The sequence below is a fragment of the Rosa rugosa genome, chromosome 1 (assembly GCF_958449725.1).
Source record: "Rosa rugosa chromosome 1, drRosRugo1.1, whole genome shotgun sequence".
NCBI classification, from domain to species: Eukaryota; Viridiplantae; Streptophyta; class Magnoliopsida; order Rosales; family Rosaceae; genus Rosa; species Rosa rugosa.
Window position 1 is genome coordinate 38,779,904 of NC_084820.1, and position 19,944 is coordinate 38,799,847.

The 19,944-nt window shown below is 36.1% G+C and overlaps 1 protein-coding gene across 1 annotated transcript; it reads right to left on the bottom strand.

Annotated features, from left to right (window-relative positions):
* Positions 1 to 589: 589 nt before the first annotated feature.
* On the bottom strand, positions 590 to 15,385 carry LOC133724850 (uncharacterized). Its single transcript, XM_062151730.1, has 19 exons — positions 15,006 to 15,385; positions 14,742 to 14,816; positions 14,486 to 14,636; positions 13,650 to 13,718; positions 13,359 to 13,531; positions 12,299 to 12,436; positions 11,508 to 11,633; positions 8,619 to 8,717; positions 7,803 to 7,923; positions 7,487 to 7,550; positions 6,936 to 6,990; positions 6,732 to 6,856; positions 6,173 to 6,246; positions 4,231 to 4,280; positions 3,156 to 3,242; positions 2,313 to 2,363; positions 2,161 to 2,244; positions 1,191 to 1,241; positions 590 to 876 (listed from the first exon to the last, which is right to left on the bottom strand). Exons 1-19 carry the CDS (start codon positions 15,324 to 15,326, stop codon positions 793 to 795), a joined length of 1,998 nt encoding a protein of 665 aa, XP_062007714.1. The 5' UTR covers positions 15,327 to 15,385; the 3' UTR covers positions 590 to 792.
* Positions 15,386 to 19,944: the final 4,559 nt, after the last annotated feature.

Sequence of the window (19,944 nt, forward strand, 5' to 3'; positions counted from 1 at the left end):
TTAAAACAATGAAGGTCATGAAGAATTTTAAAAGAAAATTATAAAAATAAAACAAATAAAATAAAAAGGCCTCTCAAGGTGAGAGATCTCAGCATACATGAGAATATGCACCTCCATGGTAAAGCCACCAAGAATTCAGTATACAGGAATAAGCTTCCAAGAGTGAGCAGATCTAAGTTAGCTTATACAAGGGGGGAAAAAACAACAAACAAAACAAAGATAGCTTTAGAAGTTCATTATAGTAAAGAATTTACAAATGCAATTGTCCACAGATGTCGTCAGATAGAATTTGTTTAGTAGTACAATCAATGCTGCAATGTTATTTACTGAATGGTGCTTTTGTTGATGACAATTACAGGATTCACATTCCTTCGAAAATCCAAACACACCATTGATAATTCAGAAGCATTTTTGACATATGAAAAGCACCGGTGAACCAACCTTAAACCACTTGATAGAAAAGTCCAATACCAAGTTTGCTAACATAAGATCATAACCAAAATTTGGGAACCCCATTGAAGGTGACTATATTAATTAATCCAACACTTATTACATTGGTCTGTAGTTATGTTACATTCAGGTAAGAAAATTATAAAACATTTCACTGTTATTATTTCTTCTCACCAAATACAACATCAAGTTTATTTGCTCATCATCATTTGTTAAAAGAATATATCGGAGTGAAACATCGACAAAATTGAGGTGGATAAATTGAGTGGGTAATATAATTACCTGTTCTTATACATTCAAGTATTACCTAGTAACGTTACAAAACTGCTTGAAAAGCGGGATTCATTCGTTTTGCCTTTTGCTCATGGTTTTACGCTTGTTGACATCCAGATATTTCTTCCGTAACCGGATGGACTTCGGTGTAACCTACACACATACACAAGGCAATCAAAAATTCATCACAAAGCAATGATTTCGTATTGGAATTCTTTGAAATCCAGGAAAAACCACCTTTCAAGGGATTCAGGTATGCACTAAACACTCTTGGCGGTAGAATAAATTTTACATATTTTCTTCAATTAATATCTTTGAAGGACCTTACAAATAATTGAACGTATGAAAGAATTCATAAATTGTGGTTTAAGGACAGGCCTCAACAAATAATTTTAATTTTTACAATGTACATACAGACCACCTTACTAACACATAATCAGGAGGGATCATTAGCATTGGAACCATACCTCAATGAGCTCATCCGAGGCTACATACCCTATGGCTTCTTCAAGAGTCATCTGCACCCAAAGGCGTTCAGAAATTAGTAACTACTTGACAAAGTAAAGATATCAGTAAGTACTTAACAAAGTAAAGACCATTTATGTTATCTAATATTTATGGTAGTCTATTACTCCCAAATGATATATGCTCTATACTTTTCATCTCTGGAATATAGCACACGTCTCTTAAAAACTTAAAAAATTACTGTTGTTGAAATTACAAAATTCTAAAAGAGCTCACGAGAGATGCAATAAAAAAATATTATGCTAATATCAGATTCAAAGTTCTTGCCCCCCCCCCCCCCCCCTAAAAATATCCAGCCATTATTTCAGGACAAACCACCTCCAACTTGTATGACATCTATCGACTTGGAAAGACTTGACCCCTTTAATGACAGTACATGGTGCCAGGGAACACTTACCATATCTTTAATATAAAGCTACCAAACAACCCCTGAAAATATGTAATAGTGAATGCAAGACAATCCATGGACAAATTCTTAGCTGAAAGTAAAAAACTCTAATTCAAACAAACAAATTATATATGAGTTCATTTTAGATCATAAAAATCAAGAAAACGTATATAGGTTGCTATTGCCAAATTGGCCATAATATCATGCCAGGCCTTACAATGAAATTATTCTACCACAAGAGTGGCCTAAATACCAAGTGAATATACTTTGGATAAACAATTTCCATATTGTATAACATCTAATGTCAGACACTCAGACTAGACCTCTTTAATGATGGATATATTATGCCAGGCCAGACAGCCCATATCTTCAATGCACAGTAATGGAAACTCCCTACCCAAATACAAGGACAATATGATGCATGCTAGATGACCATGCACAAAATTATATCATTTACGAACAAAGGAATCCAGAGGTGAGATTGGATGAAATAAGAACAAAGCATATATCAGTTTTGTACTTACAAGGCGAGGAGGAGATAGTTTCACATTTTCATCCTTGCCAGCAGAACGAATATTTGTAAGTTCTTTGTTCCTTACTGGGTTGACCTGTATTTGCATAGTCAGTCAGTACACTTAACATAATTCATATCATGAAGAGCACAGGATATCCTTACATCTAGATCCGTCTCCCTCGAATGTTCACCAACAATCATGCCATCATATGTCTGCATATAATGAACCAAAAGGCAAAACTCTTATCAACAAACCAAACCACATTTATCCAGTAATTGGATGATCAAAGTTTTGAGAAATCTGCCAATATGTTCCCTTTTTAGTCACCAATGCAGATATGGGGGGTGAAGCAAGTATTCCCGGCATTTATTGCCAATTAGAGATTGATATAGCAGATATGCATGGATACTTTACCAATGTTTGACTGAAATGAAGATGGAACTGCAGTTCAAGAGGGACATTTGCAACTGCAGTTCAAGTATAAAATTGAACTATTTTGTTTACATGACTTGGATGACCACTGAATGTATGTAGATGGGTGCTTATCTATTTTAACTCATAAAACCTCTTTGCTGATATTTCCATCGGTATATCCTCAAATTTGTGAGTCGATATATCTGTGATGGTCAATATTTTAAACCTTTCTTGGATCCAGATCTCTTCTGATGAAATTACTGCTTTCCTACTCTACCGAACAATCATATATTTAGGAAACCCCTGTTATTCCATTTACTATTCTCACTTATAGTTCTCCACTTCTCCCCTTATTGGAATTTGACACCAAATGAAATTCTGGGGGTTTTGAATTACTTTGCCCCAAAAGTTGCATAAAAATGAACTTTCTCCGTCCTTAACGGTCTAAAGTAAGTCTTTGGTGTCAGAAAAGATGTTAGTTCAGCAGAGTACCAATAGTTAGAGGCTAAATAAAGATTTAATTCAACCAAAAAAAAAAAACATCATTATTCGATACATCTGAGAGGACAACTGATTATATGTGCACTAACCTCCATACCAGGTGTCACAAATAGAGTTCCACGAGGTTCTAAACTCATTAATGCATAGGATGTGATTGTACCATAGCCCATTGACACCTGTGATATGAAGCAGAAGATATATGTTAGTGATATAAGTACAAAATATACAAGTATTAAGTTCATTGGATTTGTTTTGGGGGGGGGGGGGGGGTGCGCTCATTCATTAGATATAAGAAAATGAAGGAAATAGAGTATGAACGCCAATTGAAAAACAATATAAGATCAGTTTTACAGGACATGAGAGATAGTTATTGAATCTTGAAAAGGCAAGTAAGATTAAAGTAGCTGACTTCTAGAAGGTTGCATGCAAAATATTATCAGAATACCAGCCAATCCATTGTAGGAGACTGTTAGTGAAATAGATGGTAAACCAGCTAAAACAGCTATTAGATTGCTGAAGAAGAGTTACAAAAAAAAATAATTGATCCGAGATAATATACTGAATTAGCCAGAGGAAAAATAAATATACATTACCCTAACGTTGTGGAGGCTCTCTCACTAGGTTCAAGCATTTGGATATCTACCACAATCTCCAGGATTACGTGGGCCATTGTGAAATTAGATTTAGTTTGGAATTTTTGTTCATTTCTTCTCCTCTTTCACTTTTTTATTTGATTTTATGCCTCAGATTAATTGGTACATGATGGTTATGCTCTTAGTCTTTCTAACAAGTGACAAATCCAGAGTTTCTGGAGGGCTGCGAATGAAAGCTAGTGAAATAATAAAGGGCCAGAATGCTACACCTGTTGTAACCCAACTGTAAATACACTATTGAGAGACTTAAATTTTTTATCTTTCTTTTTTTGTTTTTCAGAAGATTAGATATATAGTTTCTCTTGGGTCAGGCTTGTAACATGAACCAATCATGAACCAAATGTACATCTTATGAATAAAAAAGGAGTTTTCTTGAGATGTATCTATTACCAAAGCTGTCACTGAGAGAGATACCTTCCCTAATACAATAGAAGTTTACGATAAAAACATATCTCAGAAAAGATGGTCCATAAAAAGCTTGTCATAAATCAAAAGGCAAGTGCTGACGTACCAAAACCCCTTTCCGCACATTTCCAAGAGGACCTCGAAATTTTTCATATGCTGTTAAGAACAAAAACATGCATGAGAAAACTGTAACCAAAGAAAATAACAGTGCCAGAAAAATAGAGAAAGGCAACAACGATACATAAAGAGAAATGAAAGATAAATAGTCAAGCAGGACCCAAAAAAAAAAAAAGATAAACATGACAGAATGGGATATTATAAATAGTCAAGTAGGAGAAAATAAAAAACAGATAAACATTACAGAAAGGAATATTAGACCCAATAGCAGAAAGAGCAGGAGAGCTCCAATGCATTTGATTCAGAATATGCTAGTTGTTTTATTTTTGAAATTATCACTTCTTAGTATTATTTTTCCCAATGTGTGGTAAACAGTATTTTTGAAGTTTTGGAATAACAAGAGAAACTCCAGTAATTTGAAAGTAAATGACCAGGAAAGTACTAAAGTAGAAAACCAACATAAAACCGTGCTACATACTGGACAAAGGGCTATAGTCTGTATCCATACTCTCATGGTAAACCATGCTTAACAGAAGATACATTACATTTTGAAGGCTTAGTACAATTGTTCCAACTGAACTATGAGCTCTGTATCAATTAATTCACTGTAAGTACTTAAGTTGTTAATCGGGGTGTGAAATATTGCAAAATGGGCCAATGTGGGCATACCTTCATTTCCCTCTAATTTTGTGTAAATTCGTTACATGACACACATCTGACCTTTCTTGAAAACATTTTCATCAAGTTTTCCTCTAGCATATGTTTGCGTTACTCTCCTTTTGCTCTTTCTTTCACTAAGAACAATTCTTAGGTTCACTCCTAGGGTGAATGAGCATATTCACCCCCATTGTCGATTAACGCATAATAACTTTATAATTTTCTAATCCAACCATTCATTTTGTATAACGTAATACAAAGATTAGCTTTGTAAAAAATCAATCAAATTGAAGACCTTTCAGTTATTCATTTCTATGAAATACATGGACGGTTCATCATAATAGTAGTAAGTGTTGTTAGAACCATCCATTTGTTTGATTCAATTAGATAATTAAACGATTTCTGATTCGATTGATTTTTTACAGAGATGATCTTTAAAGGCTAATTTAAGATATGGACCGTTGGATTATAAATTTATTAAATAAAAGTATGTTAATCGACAATAGGGGTGAATATGCTCATTCACCCTAGGGGTGAATATGCTCATTCACCCTAGGGGTGAACCTAAGAATTGTTCTTTCACTAATGAAAAGCTGTAGATTCTCAGCCAAAAATGGAATACAAGCCCACAGGAAAACCCTACTGTATATTCTAATTTCCTTCTGTTCTTCCTTTTTAGATTAAGAACCAAGTACCTTTACTAATCACCCCACCTGTTTTTTAATTTTTATGTTTGGCTTTAAAAAATAACAAAATACCACTGACATCTACAGTAGGAGTCATCATTTGGCCCTTGGGCCCAAATCCCATTTGCGAGAGACTACTCTATTTATCTGTGAGAAAGATTGGATAATATCAACCACCACTAAGATTACAATAAACATCCTGCAGTCTAGGAAGAAGGTTGGAGAAAGTAACTATATAAAATAACACAAAGTTTATAATATCACACCTGAGCCAGCATGAGTTTTATAATTTCACATTTCAAAGTTTAAAACAAAAGAATCATAAAATAAATTCTCCTACAAATTTTATGTTATAATCAATTAGATGCAGATATCTATATGCTCCTACAGTATAGTAATACATATGTCATGACTACGCATAGATCCAAAGTTCAAACACACATGTCAGTATATGAAGAAGGGTCTAGGCCTGGACAGCTACTTTGTTAAATCTAAGAAACCAAAATATAATAAGGATGGATATATTCATAAAGAAAGGAAAACCAAAATAACAAGCAAGTGAAGGGGAAGAGATGAGGCATATCATACTTAAGAAAGCACGATGCATAAACCCAGTTCCACGCGTGGCACTGCTAAATACACTTCTGTAACCAACCAGTCCCCTGAAAAAAAAAACAACAAAAAGAAAACTGATTATATTTTTCAAGTTTAATCTTAATATAATCACAGAAAACAATTTGGAATTAGAGTGTCAAGTAAAATAGATGAAATTGTCTTCAAGAGAAGGCACGATATAAGATGGTAAATGCAAGCGAGAAATAAAACTAATTGACCGCACTTGGAAATGCTAGAAGATTATTCACTCTTTATTTAGAACCCAGATGCAATGTGATGTTGACTGTGCCACAATGGTAAGAGGTCGTCAAAGACCCAATGAGCATGCTGATCTTTGTTCTGACATTATGGTATTATATATATATATATATATATATATATATATATATATATATATATATATATATATATATATATATTGCTAAATTTTATCATACAGTCGAGTAAAATGACCTCATTATGTTTGGACATCAAACTAACATAGATTGAAAGAGGCAGCAAAACAGAATTGATGTTAACAGAATAAGCAAACCTGGATGGACATGTCAAAGACAATCTAGTCCTGCCATCATTTCCTGGAACAGGACCCATGTCAAGAACCTCAGCTCGCCTATGAGATAAGGCTTCCATAACTAACCCCACATGGTCTTCATTTACCTGAAACAGAAGCTTCATACATAAGTCTTTGTGTGTTGAAGAAAAAAAGTTAAGACAAATTAACATCTGCACTTCTTGCCTCTATAGTAACTTCTTCAATTGGCTCGAGCCTTTGACCATTCTCTGTTTTATACCTGATTCAGTACAGGAAAATTGCTCCACCGTTCAAAAGTGTATTCCAAATAAATAGAGACGAGTAATTGTACAATGAGCAATGTCTGTGCGCATATACACATGTACACATACTATACATTAAAAACCAATTGCATACAACTACAGCTTTAATTTTATTTTTCGAACGAGAAACAAGATTTTAGACAATAGTCAAAATGACTTAATTGGAACAGAAATGGTTGAGTTTCAAATGAGTTGTTTAAAGGATCTTTAGTAATTAGGATTGAAGAGCCCCCATTCCCTATTATTTTACCATATATGGGCAGTTACTTTTGATTATGTCTCCATACAAATCTAACTAAGAATGATCCTTTAAAAAAAAAAAATAGAAATAAGAGAGAAAGAGGGAGAATAAATCTTTAAAACTGGGAAGTGGGAACTCTGTATATATATAAAGGTCAGAATTGCACTAGCAATAGATCAACCAGTTGTCGCATAAGCATGGTCAAAACTCACATGACTTTGGGTGGTGACACAGAGAGCTCAAAGCCTTCACGCCTCATATTCTCAATTAATATCCCTGTTTTACGCAACATGAAAATTGCATTCAGAATATGTTTAAACCCAAGTGCCAATGAAATGTAAAGATGCCAGTGGATGAGAACCCCTTCAATATGTTTAAACCCAAGTGCCAATGAAATGTAAAGATGCAAGTGGATGAGAACACTGTCAATTAAAAGCCTAAGCACTGCCTATGTAGTTGGTTGCTCTGTAGTCTTTTATAAGTAAACCAGATACTGAGAATATAATTGCAAACTTATGAGGAACCAACCGAGTTGCAGTTCTCCCCTCCCCTGAACTTCAAATGACTCTGATAAGCCTGGGAGGACATTAATAGCAAGATTTGTTTCTGCTTCAGCTGATAGCCGATCCCCGATCTTTCCTCCGGTCAGCTACAAATACATCACCATATGTCAGATAATGTAGGGTGGTTCACAGGTGAACCCTGTTCTTGCAACCCTTAAATTATCTTGAAGAAAAGTTTTAATCCTCAATTATAGCATAAAACTACCTAAAGGAACATATGGGCAGTATGGACATGTTAAATAGAGCACAACATGAATAGTTATCACTATAAATCTTTTCTTGAGAAGGTCAACTGTGTTGCCGTGTTGGCAGACTAAAGCATAGCTTTGCATACCTTGGCATGGGACTGATACAAAATATTTCAAGTAGGATCCAGATATTATTCAAGATCAATTAAAATTATATATTTGAAGTTGATAGATATGTGAATCAAAACAGGATCATAAGTAAGACCGGAATAGCTTACTTTGTCAAAGCAATGACAGCACATAGACAACAAGAATGGATTACAATACAAACTGGCATATCTCTATCATGCTTGTGCCTCTTTTTACAATTATATAATGTGCACCAATTATGTAGGTTCTTAAACCAAAAGTGACAAATGAAGTGCCCAAGTTTATCACGGTGAAAAGTAAACAGCTAAATGAACACATGGAGAAGGATGATAACAGTACTATAATATTATATGTGTGCCTGTCTGTCACTCTGTGTCTCTGTACATATACATTGTGTGTGTGTATATAATAACTGATTGCAACAACAAATAATCATGACTTACATGGCTACCATCACGGCCAGCTAATGGAGAGTCATTTACACCAAAAGTCATGGAAATAGTTGGTGGATCCAACTCAACGGTTGGTAATGCAGTCATTACCTATCAGACATGACGAAAAGTCAGGTTTCAAACAACTGTACCTGTGAAATACACTGTTAATTAAATAGAATGATGCTAAGGTTTCATGGAAAAATAGGAATTCCACAGTATTCTATATGTTCTGCGTTTTTTAAAGACAGTCTTAGCTACATAAATAAACTAAAGTTGAATAACAAACAAATTTGAAAAAAATTAAAAAATTAAAAATAAAGAGATAAAGACTTTAATACTAAAAATAAAGAGAGAATAAGAGAACTCATGGAAACAGAAAGCTTTACCCTCAACAAGCTCAGAAAACAAGAAACCACCTAGAACAAAAAACAGAAAAAACAAAACAAAACAAACAAACCAAAAAAGAGAAATTTGAAATCCAGACAAATTAGTGAACTGCCCCCCTTCCAGTCCCTAAGAAAAGCTGTGAAAGAGAAAACTTTGAGTTTAGAAGTAACCGAAGCCCAGCCACAGTTCAAGAAACAAAGAACCAAGACACAAGTCTGAATTATGTGGAAAGCAAGTGCACCAGAGGTTTAAGATAGAGGCAAGAAAGACATAGGATCTATGGAGAAATTACTAAGAAGTAGATAGAAGTCCTTTTAAAAATTACGAAAATAATAATAATAATAATAATAATAATAATAATAATAATAAATAAAAAAGCTCATGATCCTGCTATCCCAAAGCTCATCCACCCTTGTACCTCTTTTCTTTTTTTTTGAAAATAAAGGGCTTGTGCGGCTACCCTTAAGCCTTGATTAATGAAACTGAATACAAGGGGGACTTTGAGCCTAAACCCCTTATTACAATAAGCATCTAGAGAATTTCCTGAAATAATATCAGGAGTCTCTACAAAATACATGTATTCTAACAAGCACCAATTAGCAAGGAGTGCACTACTAGCTACTCCATTTGCTTTGACATAGCGGTGACATACCGGAAAGATAACTTCATTACAACGAAGCATAATTACTAAAATCACAGCTTTCCCACTATGTTGCCGCCGGAAAATAATTCCGACGACACTTAGTTTCATTTTGACACTAGGAGGTTGAGACCATTTAATTGATCGTCGCCTCGTTGTACCTCTTTTCTTATTTTGTCAGACCATGATGAGGACATCATAGTGAAACCTTTAAGGTTATGAGCGAAAGAAATGGAAAAGGAGAGCACCTAATCATTCCTTTCCATATGGCTTGATTAATTGCTCTCAAAATAATTACTGCAGCTTTTGAGGGAGAGATTAATGATCTGATTCTAGAAGCCTTTAAGTCTGGTGTCTTTTCAAATTTTATGTTTCAGTTTAGGAGTTTTAAAGCTTCCTTTATTAAGTCTTTCATCCTTCAGGTTTGGGAAGTCTAAGAGTCTTACTATAAATGATTCTTTAATGCTAGTTAATGTGAGCTATCTGCTCAAGTATAAATAAGTGTAACTGCCAAATGCCCAGGCATGTCAAGATGAATAAAAAATTATCAGAGTATTTCTGAGTTTTTCCTGTGATGGGATTGGTGTGAAGCCTAGTTTTGGGTGAGAAGCCTGGGAGTAATTCCTATGTCATAGTTATCCATGTGTGTTATAGGTTCAAACTTTAGAGTTTGTTGATCCTGGTTTGTAGGCAGTGAGTATACTGCATCAGAACCCTTGTATCTCTCTAATCTTTAAAATTCCTCTATTTTCCATCCATAGCACCGAAACAACAGCTAACACAATGAACCCCCGAAGAATTTTGGTTTCTTTCCTTTGCCAAAACCACGATATCATGCACTTAATAGAGTAAGACACCTGACTGGAATCTCCCCACTCACCCTGACCTTCATAAACAACTTCTCCCACAACACGTAAAGCAACTATACATGACACACCAGTGGGGAGAAGAAAAACAGCAACTTGACCTTCTCATTGAAGCAAATTGCTGTGATTACCCAGCTCACAGCCACAGCCATTTAAGTTTCTTAACTCCTCATCATTTAAGTTTCTTCTAAAACCAAAAACCCAGCTCACAGCCACAAGAAAAAGCACTTGGTATTGCTCATTTTTCTATTGTTATGTTGTGGATACTCAAGCCCAATAATCTCAACGGTCCTGGAAACATTGGTTCAAGGATCAGCCCAAACCCAAGAAGTCTTCCCAAAATCTCACTCTTCCCCCATTACCAACTACAATTTCAAAAGACTGCCAAAACAGTCTCATTCCAGCAGAAACTCTAAAGTCTTCTACTCAATCCTTCGATAACCTGCTTAGCATCACACCCATTTTCATGTGAGCCATGCTTGCTTCTGATTACAGCATACCACAAAGATATTAAGCTTTCACAAAGCCATTTCCACACAACATGCCATAGCATACTCTCCCCATTGGGAGTCTCAAGCCATTTTCCCGAAAATGGAAATATTAAAATTCAAAACGAGGCGCAAGACTTGTCCTATATATATATATATATATATATATATATATATATATATATATATAACCATCTATAATTTCCTAATATCAACTAGCAGCGGTTTTGAACAAACTGGGTTAAAAGAGAATCAACTTAAATGCCAACAACCACTACCAGGAATGCATGTATCAAGAGCTGAAAACCTTAAGAGCCAGAAAACTTTGTAGGCACCCCAAGCCTTCAAAGCAGGAAGGCCTGTATCCATAATATCCAATTAAAATTGGTAATTGTTATTTATGTATTTTAGAATACAATCTTTTTTACGTGGAAAAAAAGAGAAAGAAACTAAAATAAAGAAGATAAGAAAGGCTAAAGCTAATTCAAATAGAAATTTATAAATTACACCAACACACCTCAACGCTAGTGACTGTATGGCCAATAGATGGACTTGCTAACCCAGCCATTGATATTATGTCACCAGCTCCAGCACTGTCAATGAGAACCATATTTGTTCCCTTCTTTTTCATCAGTTTCACAACCTACAAGAATAAGCAGCTCTCCTGTTACTAGTCACACTCCATGTAAAAGAAGATAAAATAGCAAAAAGAAAAGAAAAAAAAAATACTTAGAAGAAACTTTAAAAGTTTAGCATTCTGATTTATTCCTGTTAATAATGTAAAAGATTATAGCTCAAGTTTGATTCTCATAAAAAAAAAATGTGGATGCAGATAGGTTTATGTCGAGCATCCTATAGTTCTTTAATTTTCTAAACATTCCTTAAAGCAAAACAGGCCTTCTATTCAAGTAAAATAACGTTCACATATAATCCTTCATGTGGTGTTGGTATTGTGCTCATGAGAAGGATTTTCAACCACACCTTGGTACTACATCTAAATGAATTTTCTTCTCTGAGTGCAGTAGATGCTTCAAAAATTGTATGTTTCATCTTAGTTTGAGAAAAGTATAGCTACAAGGCTCACTATGATCTAGTTAAAAATAAAATGTGATATAAAATTATAAAAAAATATAAAGAATAAAGAATAATTCTTCAGCAAGATGAGAAAGATGTACTCGAAGGGTTCCAATGGAAAAACCTTTAAAAAGCCATCTTAGGCAAGTCAATTTAACTGACCCATCCCATATACACAATACGGCAGTACAGAGGTGAGAACCAGGATTTTGAGGCAAATATAGAACCATGTACCTTCCCTTCTTCAATTTTCTCAACTCCAGAATCTTTGTTACGAAGCCCATGAACTCTATCACCAACGCGAACACAGCCAGAAGAAACCCGTCCAGTCAATATTCGCCCAAGGTAGAAGTCCTTTTCCATCATGGAAACCTTAAAATAATTTCAATACATGCTATTTAATTTTCCCCACACTACGGCCCTCAAAGATAATGAGCAGAAAAGAAGACAAATTAACATTTAGTCATTTAGTTGTAATGCATGCTTTTGGCTTGGCTAGTTGTCAACTTGCAATTGTATTGAATACGTAAAATTAGACAATGGATTATTTAACAAGCTTAAAAGAAGTTAGACCGTTTCTATAGCCACAGAATGCTACAATGATAGAAATCAAAGTACCCCAAAACAGCATCGCCTACAACAAAATAGATAAAAGTGATGCAGCATAGGAGAAAAGTGAGATAAAAAGACTTCTGGATTTATGAAAAATGGAAAGACTTTAACTTGACCAAGACCTAAAATACATAAGCCCAGGTTCATAACAAATTTTCCAAAACTGAATCCTGAATTACATACTAAATGATAAAAATAAAGTAAACCTTCTGAAGACTTTATATAGCCTTGTTCCTTTCAAGATTCCAACAATACTTGGAGACTGTATCACTAAGTATATCACAGAATAATTTTTATTAAAATAAAAATATTTAGAAAAATCCTTTCGATTTCCTATGTGGTCAGTCTGGGAAGAGAAAGAAAAGTAAACTACACTGTCTAGCACTTATTGCAAATAGGATCTTGCACCAACACTCAATGTGATGCGGTAATAAGTAGCACATAGGATCTTGGTTAGAATGCCCAAGCCTCAGTCAGAAACTGAAAATATGCATATCATTTGATATATGCAAACAAAATTTTCCAAAGACTGCACCATCAATTGAGATAGAAATTGAACTAACAAACTAGCAAAACCATGTAAACAATATCCACTTGACCTAAATATGCCAAGTGCATAAATGGAGGGGCAACAGGGAGAAATAAAATGCAAACAGAGACTCTTTAATAGTTGAATACCAACCAGCATCTGGAAAGGTGCCTCAACGTTTGCACTTGGTGGGGGAACATGTCTGATAATAGCATCAAGCAGCTGCGACATGTTTCTTGAATCAGCAGGAGGTTCTTTAGTGAAAGTAGCCGAGGCCCATCCTTCTTTAGCAGAAGCATATAGCACAGGAAAATCCAGCTGCTCCTCTAGTCAAAAAATAAGAATCAGTGTTTTAGTTTTTTTATCTAACCTAGATAGGAGTTGGGCGAGTGAAAATCAACAGATTAAGTGGTAAAGTCAATTCTACTTCTTATACTTTCACACCTGTAGCACCGAGATTTGCAAAAAGATCAAATACCAGACTCTCAACTTCATCGCACATCTCCTCAGAAACTGCATAAAAAATAACCAAGAACTTAAAAAATAATCTACATAAAAATGCATGCACACATACATATAGTGGGCGGGGGGGTGGGCGCCTTTAAGGAAGCAACTGATAAAATTAGCCACAGATTTTCTTTCTTATACCATCAATATGTCTGTTGTTTCACAAATGTTCACATACCATAAATTCAGAATTAGTGCTGGGGTGGAATTTGGTTGGACGAACCTGACCAACCCAAATCAGACTAAAATTTTGGATGGCTCAGTTACTTGGAAATGCTAAGTTCATTAGAAATGTGTGAAACAATTTCAAGACATTTTATTTAGTAGAAAAGATGATATTTTAACCACCCAACCCATGATGCCGGTGAGATTCAGTGATCTCCACAGGTGTCGATTTTTCCAAATAACCAAACCACAGCTCACTGGCAAGACATGGATGGAACAGAAAGACAAGACTTGACTATTAAAGATTTAAAATTATGATTTCTGTTACTCTTCAACTAACTGATATAGTTATAATAACAGATCCACTATAACCTACATGTACTTAGAGACATTATTAATTCATTTATTACTCGATGCATTTTGCTCATGTCAGCTAATAAGAATTTTTTTAAATGCCAAACTCTTCCTCAACTCAAGGAATTCAACCAGCATGCTGGAGCTAAATTAATTTGGGCAAACAGGAAAACTAATTAGTCTTTTCCACCATCATATTATTCATGCAATTGTTTGACTTGCACATTTTGCAAATTGAAGACGAGAATAAGTACCTGCAGGCCGATCTACTTTGTTTAGAAGAAGAATAGGACGCAGCCCATATTTTAAGGCTTTGGCAAGCACAAACTTGGTCTGTGCAAGCGGACCTTCCCCGGCATCAACAACTAAAACTGCCCCCTCAACCATACCGACAACCCGCTCAACCTATATCCATCCATTGCAGACAAACCACTGAAATCATTACTCAAAATCCATAAAATTCGCACCGAATTGAAAATGAATACTAAATGAGTCAGTCTAGTGGCATACTTCACCACCAAAGTCTGCATGTCCAGGCGTATCAACCATGTTTAGCTCATTCTCCTTCCAGAAAACCGACGTAACCTACAAGCTTACTCAATGATTATTGATCCAACCACAGCTAAAATCATCCATATTAATCAGCTAAACAAGAATCTAGTGAACAAAAAGTAAGACTGATTTAATCCATTTTTAATTTTCTGATGAACCAAACAGGTCCTGAGATTCGAAATCGCAACACATTTTTGGATAGAAAGAGAGGGAGGGACCGACCTTGGAGGCGATAGTGATGCCGCGCTCGCGCTCGAGGCTGATGGAATCCATGGCGCGTTCGTGGGGGATGTCGGCGCCGCACTGGCGAAGGAGGCGGTCCATGAGGGTGGTCTTGCCGTGGTCAACGTGCGCTATGACCGCCACGTTGCGGAGGCGGGCCGGGTCGAGCAGGCTGCTCCTCTGTAGAGTAGCATCGGTGGCCGCGGTGGCCGCCGAGAAGGTGCGGGCGAGTGCGGAGGGACGAAGGTAGGGTTTGGAGGAGGAAGAGGAGAGAGTGTTACGCGTAGAGGACCAGAGAGAGCGAAGCAACGGCCCCGCCATTTCTCAACACTGAAGCTCTGAAAAATGGCTCTCAGTTGCCTACACCCGCCTGGGTTGGGTTTAACCTGTTTCGTTGCCATTCATAGGGTTTTAGAATTTCTTTTTTCGAGGAAAAAAATAATAATTTTTTTGTTTTTTTTTTTTTTTTGGGAAATTACTGGTCACTCCCTCAACTTTTGGGGCGTCGACAGTTCAGTCCCTGTCATTCCAATTTTAACAGATTACTCCTTGCACTTTCAAATTTCGCCCAATTTGGTCCAAAGTGACTATTTTACCCCTCACCTTTTTTTTTTTTTTTTAATTCTTCAATCTCTTTTCTTTATTACTTTTTCTGCTTCTCTCTCTCTCTCTCTCTCTCTCTCCCCCCTCTCCTATAAACAAAGAGAGTAGCCAATTTGGGACCAGTTCAGTCGCAAGATCAAAACTGACCATAACCACCACCACCAAGCTCTCTCTCTCTCTCTGCTGCAATCTTTTCTTCCTCTTGTTCCTTTACCCAAACACCTAGCTCATCAAAAGCCTTTTCTTCTCTTTTTCAGGCCACCATAAATACCACCCATTCCTTCTCTTCCCTAAATTCCTTCGGCGATTAGATTGCGAAAATCTCAGGAAACCCAAAAACCAGAGTCTCCTCGCCGATGGTTCAGTGATCCGGGAAGTCCACGCGGATAGCCTTGATCCCCGTTGCCGCGAGGATATCGGCGCACAGCGTTAAGGGGGTGATAGGTCGTGATCGAGAAGTTGCTGGAGGCGACGATGGAGGACTTTGTGGACTGGCAGGTGGTCGGCGACGGCGGCGAGGGGGAGTTGGTGATGGAGGCCGGCGAGCCGATGCTGAGGATTGGGATTGCTTTATTAATCTCAGTGCTTCGGATTGATTGTTTTCGGGTAATTTTGGGTTTCAGAGAAAGAATTGGGGTTTTGTGAGTTTTGTGAAATGTGGAATTGCTGTTTTGGGTGTTTGGATTTGTGGGTTTTGTGAGGATTTTGGTGGTGGTGAAGGTAAGGATCTGAGGGATGTGCAGGTGGTGTTTGCGGCAATGGTGACGATATAGGTGGTGATCGGGAACTCACCTTAATCCCACCACCATCTCCAGAATTGGGATTTGTGTTGTGTTGCTGGTGATAGCAATTCGAAAAGCAACAAGGCTTTGGATTAGAGAGTCATCCTGGCATCCTGTATTTACGAAACTTGTGGGTTAATATTGTTGCCATATCAGGCTTGAAAAAGAAGAGGATGAGGAGATTACAGAGAGACCGAGAGAGAGAGAGAGAGAGAGCGGAGAGGAAAAAAAAAAAAAAAGAGGAAGTGAGGGGTAAAATAGTCACTTTAGACTCAATTGGGCGAAATTTGGAAGTGCGAGGAGTAATATGTTAAAATTAGAATAGCAGGGACTGAACTGTCGACGCCCCAAAAGTTGAGGGAGTGACCAGTAATTTCCCCTTTTTTTTTCCTTTTTTTTTAAAGGAAAATAGAAAATTCAATCGGTTACATAATACCAAAACAATATCTTGAATACAAAACGAGAATTGTCCACTTGTCTTCCTGGACGAGTTGGTACCATATTAGGCGTACCTCCAATAACCTTTAATCGCCAAAAAGGTATAGGCCACATAAATTCATTCCATACCATATTTGAATTTTACCGGACTCATTTTTACCAACCTACCATGTAGACTCCACCATCATCCCAATTGATCACTAACCTTCCATCACGGCTAGTCTTTAACCTTCCATCGAAGACCCAGATATCATTATACCACGAGAAAAAACCTGAAAGATAATCGATGTGGTAAAATATGATTGGAACTTAAATGACAATCCATTATCAAGAAATTGACACCAATGGCAAGTGATATTTTCAGTCAATCGAATGTGTGACCTAATGGAGATTTTAGAAAGATTTGTTTCGTCTGAACAAGTTCCAGAACCTTAAGTCATAGGGACAAGATTATAATTAAGTTATAATTCTAGACACATACCCTACGACTATTTAATGCCTAAATTATATTCCTAGCCATAAGATGATCTATTAGGACTATAGATTATCCATAAAGGCCGATTCATCACGAATCAAGTAGTACATCCCAGATTAAGCATGTAGAGACATGAGATTGAAGAGAAAATGCTCATTTAAGAGAATGAGTGTTACACTCTATACCTAATTTATCCTTTATCCATTATATTGACGGTAAACGATAAGTTTTCCTTTTTGAATTTTCATTTTACCATTTAAGGGACCCTAAAACTTGATTTTTCTCCAACTTACTATTTTAGAAAACTTTATTCATAGAAGTTGTAGCACATGTTAAATCGAGTTCGTATACGTAAAGAACGTCAAAATTTGAGTCTATATGAACAAGTTATGACATGAGAAGCATGAGTTACTATTTCGGGAAACTTTCCCTACAAATAGTTCCTCTAATTGAAACTTTCCCTATAAATAGTTCTCTTAATGGAAATTTTCCATTTCTAGCCAAAATTCAAACAGACTGTCTTTGAAACCTCAACCCGATTTTAGAACCTGATCTGTTTCCGATAACCCGACCTCAACCCGACTCCCTCTCCTCTGTTTGACTCAAATTGATTAAGTCCAAGTAATGCATTCAACTATTGAATTAGCATTTGAGGATAACAACATGACTTTGCATCAATTTATAAACAAAAATATCAATACAAGCAAGTTTGACTAGGGCTTTTAAATCTAGTCCCAAGTAGTTCACTACTCACTCATAGCTAGATACACAAACTTTAACACTCCATTAAACATCAAATACATAAAGAGATATGGAGTAAAGAGTAACTATTGATGATGCCGGAAGAGGTAGTGGAGATGGGTCTCCAAGATCATAATGTGTTGGTAGTCAACTCCTTCTCCTTGCTCCAAGCTCTTGATATTGGTGAGAATGGTGAAATTTTGAGTCTCTAAGGTGAGTTGTGGTATTGAGTAATGGTGGAAATAGTGGTTGTAATGGTGGAAAATTGTGGTGTGTTCTCCACAGAGAAAATGGGTCTAGATAGAGATGATGGAATGGAGTTTAAGAATCATGAAGATAAGATCATTGGCCTATTTTTGATCAGCTATGTCTCTTTGGTCCCAATATGTGTAAGAGATGCCCTTACACCACATGGTGACAAAATTACAAGGTGTAAGGAGAAGTTTGAATTTCACATGGTGGGAGATTCTCATAACCATGGTTCTCCTTGGCTAGACAAAGGGTCCTCCATGAGTGGCAAATCGCTAGAAAAGTTGGCCAGAAAAAGTTGCCGGAAAATCCGATTTGCGTCTTTCGCTCAAAATTCATGACTTCTTCTCTTTGCTCTAATTCTCCACATTTCAAGCCTCAAATTGTCATTTTCTTCTCAAAGCATAGTTTTATAGAAAGAAAGAAAAAATAGATTAAAGGTAATAAAATAATGTGGAAGACAAGGCAATTTCTATAGTTTTGGGGCACAATTACATAGGGCCCCATTTGGAAATGAAATTTGGATTTGGATTTTGATTTCAAATTTTTTGTATTTTAAATCTGAGTAATTGAAATCCTAAGATTTTAAATTCATTTGTTTGGATAACAATTGAATCATGAGGATTTGAATTTAAGAATTCAAAACTAATGAAAAAAGCTACTTATGTAAATGCATGTTAATCTAATGAATGATATTTTCTTTAGCATTTAATCTCTATGGAGGTAATTGTCATGCTACATAATTTCAAAAGCAATATAAATCTGAAGTGTATCATCTCATATTCTCAAAAAAAAATAATAATAATAATACATGTTTCATCTACATAATTCCACCTCATACCCTCAATTATACAAACTCAAAGTGTTTCATTTTATATTCTCAAAAAAAATATAACAATACTAATAATAATAAGTGTTTCATCTCCGCAATAATTTCATCTCACGAAAATCCAAATTATCATGTTCTACCCTCAATTCCTTAGTTGCCCTGAAAACAACCAACAAAGGTTAGCTGGAAAGGGCTTTTATCAGCATTTAACTGCAAAAGAAAATGTTAAAGAGAAAAGAACATGACAATGAGTATATCAGGGCACACATCCAGAAGACTATATTTCAAATTCCTATGAAGAAACTACTGACAAGATACCAGAAAAGAAAGAATAAGACCAACCTCACAAAAGATAACAGAATAGTATAATCAGACTAGACCCTAAATTCTATGCACTTCTATCTTCACTTGAGTACATATGTTCAAAGGACTAACCTCACAAAATATGACAGAAAGACTTTCACATCAACAATTTACCCATTTGATTAGTATAGATGAGAAGCTAATCAAAAATTTCTTGTTAATGCCTAAAGGTTCGGCGGTAGCTGAACCTTCGTTAACGCTGATCCGATGGGCGGATCGATACTTGCGAGGTTCTCAAAGCTTCCGCTACCTGTCAAATAAAATACAAAGGGCGTCAGAGGGAGACCGCGTTGGGCGGTCTTCAACTCTCCGATGCCTAAGTTAGTCAATGTATTTATGTTGACAAAGTAACAGTAGGTAAGTATTGAATGCGTAATTAATGAGGAGAGAGGAGAGGACCTTTTATAGGTGAGGAAGAGGTTGATCTTCTCTTTGTTTTCGATGTGGGACTGATATGCT